This window comes from Triticum dicoccoides, chromosome 7B (genome assembly GCF_002162155.2).
Source record: "Triticum dicoccoides isolate Atlit2015 ecotype Zavitan chromosome 7B, WEW_v2.0, whole genome shotgun sequence".
Classification (NCBI taxonomy): Eukaryota; Viridiplantae; Streptophyta; class Magnoliopsida; order Poales; family Poaceae; genus Triticum; species Triticum dicoccoides.
The window spans coordinates 675,952,475-675,958,536 of record NC_041393.1 but is presented as its reverse complement, the minus strand read 5'-3'; the positions used below and the strand labels follow the sequence as shown (position 1 = coordinate 675,958,536).

Below are 6,062 nucleotides of genomic sequence, written 5' to 3'. Positions count from 1 at the left end.
TCTAAGCGAGAGCTCAGAGCTACCAGTGAAGCAATGACCATTTCTCTCATGAACCCTATGAAGCACGAGGAGTTCACATAGGCAACAATGCTGATGGCTATGCGGTAGTTTTATTATAATATTGATGGTAAGTCTGCATGCTTTGGTTAATTAAGTCGGGCCAAGAAATATTAGTTTTTTCAAGGCCTGTTTTTTCTAGAGGCAAAATTGTTTTTTTTTGGCCCATTTTTTTGCCCAAGACCTTATCTTTTCATGTTAATGACAAGTTTGTCCATGTGGAGGGTTCATGCTGAAGGTGTCCTTTTAGAAAACAAATCGGTCGCTTGCTCAACCCTCACAGCATGAACGAATCATTCGCTGAGAGGTCCCGTCAAATCTGACGTTCAGTAGTATCGGTGTACAATTAAAAAGGGTTCGGGATAAGTCGGGATTGGATAAGATAGGGTGCTGCTTTCAAGGATTTAGAGTTCAGGGTTCATTTCCGATCCTGACTACGAGTTCAAGGTTTTTCTAAGACTTTTTCATTCTTATTAAACTACCCGAAGACAATTACAAGTATGTTTTGGTCGGTAGTTTGCACGCTTGCATCACGTTGCAAGTCGAAGCACTATAGTGCGCTGATGGTTTGGCCCCACTTCATGTACTATGACACTTTTACTATAGCTCGCAGCAGCAAACTAGTATACGACGAACTGGAGATCCCAATAGTATCAACGGTGTCCTTGTGCGCGCCGATCAGCATGCGCCAGCCTTGAACCCCACGGCGCCGCCGCCGACGTCGTACAGCACCTCGATCGTCCGCTGCTGCACGTTGCCGATGATGCCGAGGGAGCTGTCGTCGGTGTTGGCCGCGAAGGCGAGGCAGCTGTCCAGAATGATCCCGTCGGTGGCGAGGTCGACGACGACGCCCCCGGAGAACACCAGTGCGACGCTCGGTATGCTGACGCTGGACTGGCCGCTGAAGTCGAAGCACGTGTCGAAGATGCCCATGGGCTGCGCCGGCGGGTACTGCTTCATGCCGGCCTTGAACGCCGACGACAGCGCAGAGTACGCCGTCGCCGGAAGCCGCGTGATGATTGTGCCGGAGTCCATGATCGACCCGGCGGAGAAGACCGAGGCAGGTATGCTGAGCTGCCTGCCTCCCACCCTGATGGCCTGAAGGCGCACGCCGTAGTACGACGGGACCTCACTACTCCTCAGCATCGGCGTCTTCACTACGAAACCCGAGGTTGCTGCACCGAGAGTGAGGAATCCGGACGAGTCCGGAGTCGGCGGGAGGCAGTACGAGAAGGCCTTGCCGAAGGTCCCCGCTGTCTGGGTGGCGAGAGACTCTGCGCCGCCGCCGAGCCCCATGAGCCCATCGGTCTGGTCTTCGAGAAGGTTGCCCGACTCAGACTGGCTGCACCCGAACTGAAAGTTCTTGACGGTGCTGGAGCCCAGCGCGAGCGTGTCGGTGCTGTAAGTCCCAGTCCCGGTCGAACCATCGCCGTATTTGACAATATACTGGCATTGGGAGTTGGAGCAGCCTCTTCGGCGGAGCTGCGCGCAGGCGGCGGAGCTGCAGGGGAACGCGGAGTAGGTGCTCGACGAGCTGGGGTTGAAGAGCGAGTCCGCCTGCGCGTGGCACTGCGAGCACGGCTTGCACTGCACCCATGACACGTCGCTGCCGGTGTCGATGAGCATGGTCTGGGTCACGGCCGGCGAGCCGATGCCGACGGTGATCAGGTACTCCAGCGTGCCCAGGGAGGTGCCCAGCGTGGTGGGCACGGTAATGTCCGATTGCTCCACGTCACCTGCGCCACCCTTGACGCCGGAGTACTTCCGTGTGATGTAAGCGGCCCGGAGCTGGTCACGCCGGAGCATCTCCTGCAAGGTCGGCGCCTTGGTGGAGGGTACAGGCGAGGGCGAGCACGGGCCGTGCCGGTGGTGCAACGGCACCGTGACCCCGCCGTATGATGGAGTCACTGAAAGAACCGAACAGGGGAAAGGGAAACACGATGACAAACGTGCTCAAAATATCCTCAAAATAGTGCAAGGAAACTAATAGCAACATTGCATGCATGTGCGTCCATGGACAATGTTACTGCACCTTGGGGCTGGGAGCAGTTGACGGTGGCAGATTTGAGAGCGCCAGCGTGCAGAACCTTGTAGGTGCGAAGATCGTCCCCTCCGTGAGCAAGGAGAGTGTGAAGACAGGTGCACAACAGGAGAATCACAAGCTTGGGAATAGATGCCATGGCTGAGATGCAGTGGGCTGCAGTTTCGGAATGCGAGCGCTGCTTTTATACCGCATGCGTATAAACAAACAAAAGGTAGAAGTAACATCGTATGATTCGATTGTGATTTGTGAAAGCAAGCATTGTATTATTTGGGCAAAATGTGTGGTGAACGCCATGCAAAAAAAAAAGTGTGGTGAACGTACGTGGGAATGCTTGTGAAAAACAAACATTGTATTATTGGATGGACAAGCACCGTATATCAGGAGTATTTGTTGAGCCGACGGAGCGCGACGCGGGTTCATACGGTAACTTACTAATGCCGCTGTGGTGTGGGAAAGATTGGTTGAAGAGTACAAAACGATGATGGGACGTATTTCAGACCGTGTGCGGATTCTTTCCTGCCTGCGAGTGCGACCTCCGGCCGTGCGCGTGCGCGCCTTTGTCCGAGTAGTACGAGAGCCCGGCCGGACTTGCCCTCGCGTGAGAACGTAGAGTACGAGAACCCGGCCGGCAAGCCGGAGAAAGTATCCGACGTACCCCGGCCGCGCGTTATGCCTCTCAATCCATCGGCAAGGCGTTGCAGTGGCGTGCGTCACATCGTACCGCCGTGGGAACGGAGCGTGCGTCACATCGTGCCGCAGCGACAAGGTTTCCCTGGGATCGCGGCCGAGCTCAGCTGTGTGGCTTCGGCTGCGCCCGGTCCGTCGTGCACTGAGGGCTGCGATGTGGACTGGAGCCAGTGATGTGCGGCATCGGGAAGCCAGGGCAGGGCAATATGGTATTGATGTAGAGACCGGGGTTATCTTTCTTTTTGAAAAAAAAGGCAGGGCATATGCAGTGTGGGGAAATATCAGGTGGTACCAACAATTATATGCTCCCATGATACCAATTCAAAAAAATCAAATTGAAATGTTTAAAAAAACAGAAAAAAAATCCATGGATGTTCTCAGCATATGTGTCTACAAACTCAATCCGGCAATCCGACCCATCGGTGACCGCGCCCATGGGCACCCGACACAAATGGGTAGGGTATGGGTCATCGTGTTCAACCATGGGCAAGCCCGATGGGTAACCCGATTTTAGCGATGGGCGGGGCATGGGTCTAAGTTTGTACCCATGGGTTACCCGATGAAAATTATTAATCAAAATACCTTTAAATTTCATATTCATATGTTGCATAGGATGCACATACATCAGATATATAAGTTGTACAGAGCCCCAAACCTCATAAACAAATGACCCAGTCACGTACGTAATGTTGTACATGTCTTTAAAGGCCACAAGGCAAAAACGTAGGAAGCCCAACAACGCACAGCTATATTACTATTTATCTCTAGGCCTTTGGTTCTTTCACATTTCTTTTCGAGAATGAAGGCCCAACAATGTTCGGCCCATACAACACACACATCGTTGGTTCAGGCACCTGGTAAAGTTTAGTACCACCTCGGCTGGCCATGGGAATAGAGAAGTCGCGGAGTCTATAAAAGGCAGCTGCTGGGAGAAGTGCATCTCTGAACGCAGCAGCAGCTGCACCTAGGGCATCTTGGAAAGCAAACTGAAACGTATATGCGTATTCAAAGGACCAAACCTGACACCACACAGTTGCTAGGCCACGAACGCCCACGCTGCACATTTCGTCCATGCCCAGAGCGAGCTCACGGGCAACGTATACGTCGTACACACAAGAGGACGCGTCCCCTGCATGCGTGCATGGTGCCCCCCCCCCTCATGGTTCGTCTCTGGGACAGACCGGAACCCCGGCGTCCATTTCTACAAGTGCCCGAACCAGGGATTTAGTCTGATTTTTGTACGCCCATACATCAGATGAACTAGTTTTTGTTGCCCTTTTTGTGTATTTTGCTCATCATTCAGCTTGAAAACTGGGGCAGGACGGAGGGTTGTGTGTATTTTACTGGAGCCGGGCCGCCGTGACGTGAAGACTGCACATCGCAGCGGAAGCACCGGCTGCTGTTCTTGCGGTTCCGCAAGACATGCGCCCGAGATGTGCTCCCCACATGACATGCACCCGAGCTGTACTCGTGGTCAAATCACCGGGCCCGCGCGCCAAAAGGACAATGCCCCATACTGCATGGTCTGTCCACTTTTGGGCGTCAGACCTGTACCCGGGCCGAGCCCACCACGGGCGACTTGAGCGCTGTATTTGCTTGTATCGAGCCAGTATGTCCGCTTTACTGATTTTGACGTTTTCTTTTGCACGGATCCCTTCGCGCAGCACGGCCGTCGATGCGCTGCGTGCATCTGCCGCTGCGTGCAGGACGGCCGCTCTCCAGCTGCTGGCCGCTTGTTTCTGTAACTTGCCATCACAACAACTTGTGGTTTTGAGAAAGATTCGCTCCTCAAGCAGGTGCAGTCATTTGTGTCATGTGACAGTAAAAATAAATATTTATTTCAAACCCGATGGGTGCCCTAATGGGTCGGGTTGCCCGATGGGTTCGGGCATGGGTATGACTCAAGACCCATGGGTAGGGTCGTGGGTCTGCTCCTTTGCCCATTTGCTATTCGGGCATGGGTTTCATAGAGCTCTACCCGGTCAAACCCGACCCGACTGCCGGCTTGACTACAAACCCTAAAATATATTCGGATCCCAATTCGATATACACATTGAGAATAAAAAAAAGGCAAATCTGTTGTGAATCATGTATTTTTTCACACTGTTCATGTTTTTTTCTTTATTCACACTATTCATGCTGAATTTGTCTTTTTTGTTTTTCACTGTACAATTTGAATTTGGATCTGATTTTTTTCTATAGTTTGTACACACATATGTTGAGAACATCCATGATTTTTTCGATTTTTTTTGAAACATTTCAATCTGATTTTTTTTGAATTGGTATCATTGGAGCATATGTCCACAGGGCTTATCTCAATTTTTCTGTTTTTTTTATTTGGGCTCATCTCCCTCTCCCATTGAAATTTTGAGGCGCATTAAATCTTTGCATGTAAGAATTAAAAAGAAACTCACCAATACAACACATATAGTGTTTCTACTTATCTAGTGGCCAAGCATGTATGCACTGCAATTAAACCAAATTAATGCATTCGTTTAATTTGGGTAGTTTTATAAAGTATGAGATACATTCTTAGACTCACCATGTACCTTGATTGATGAGATTTTATATTTGAGCCTTGTAAACCGGAAAGGAAGGAGTACCACCATATTGATGGGGAATGTAGCATATGCAATTCCAAAAAAAATCCTACGCTCACGCAAGATCTATCTAGGAGATGCATAGCAACGAGAGGGGGAGAGCGTGTCTACGTACCCTCGTAGACCGAAAGTGGAAGCGTTTGTCGACGCGGTTGATGTAGTCGAACTTCTTCTCATTCCAACCGATCAAGCACCGAACGTACGGCACCTCCGAGTTCTGCACACGTTCAGCTCGATGACGTCCCTCGAACTCTTAATCCAGTAGAGTGTCGAGGAAGTAGATGAGTTACGTCAGCACGATGGCGTGGTGACGGTGATGGTGAAGTTATCCGCGCAAGGCTTCGCCTAAGCACCACGAGAATATGACCGGAGGCGTAAACTGTGGAGGGGGGCGCCGCACACGGCTAACAATCGTTGGCGTGTGCTCTAAGCACCCCCTCGCCATGTATATATAGGTGGGAGGGGGCTACTTGGGGGCCCTATTCCAATTCGCCCCCCCTTTCCTTTTACCGGAAGGCATCAAAAGGGAAGAGAGGGAGGAGGAAGGAAAGGGGGGCGAACCCCCTTCTCCTTCTCCTATTCAACCTCCTTCTTTAGGGGGGGGGCGCCACCCCTTGTGGGCTGGTGTGCTCCCCTCCGATGGCTCATAAGGCGCATTATTCCCCCGAGGGTTT

General features: G+C 51.6%; 1 protein-coding gene across 1 annotated transcript; it reads right to left on the bottom strand.

Annotated features, from left to right (window-relative positions):
• Window positions 1-505: 505 nt before the first annotated feature.
• LOC119335784 (aspartyl protease family protein At5g10770-like) lies at window positions 506-2,238 on the bottom strand. The gene is made up of 2 exons (XM_037607858.1): window positions 2,090-2,238; window positions 506-1,964 (listed from the first exon to the last, which is right to left on the bottom strand). The coding sequence occupies exons 1-2, from the start codon at window positions 2,235-2,237 to the stop codon at window positions 736-738; spliced, it is 1,377 nt and encodes a 458-aa protein (XP_037463755.1). The 5' UTR covers window position 2,238; the 3' UTR covers window positions 506-735.
• Window positions 2,239-6,062: the final 3,824 nt, after the last annotated feature.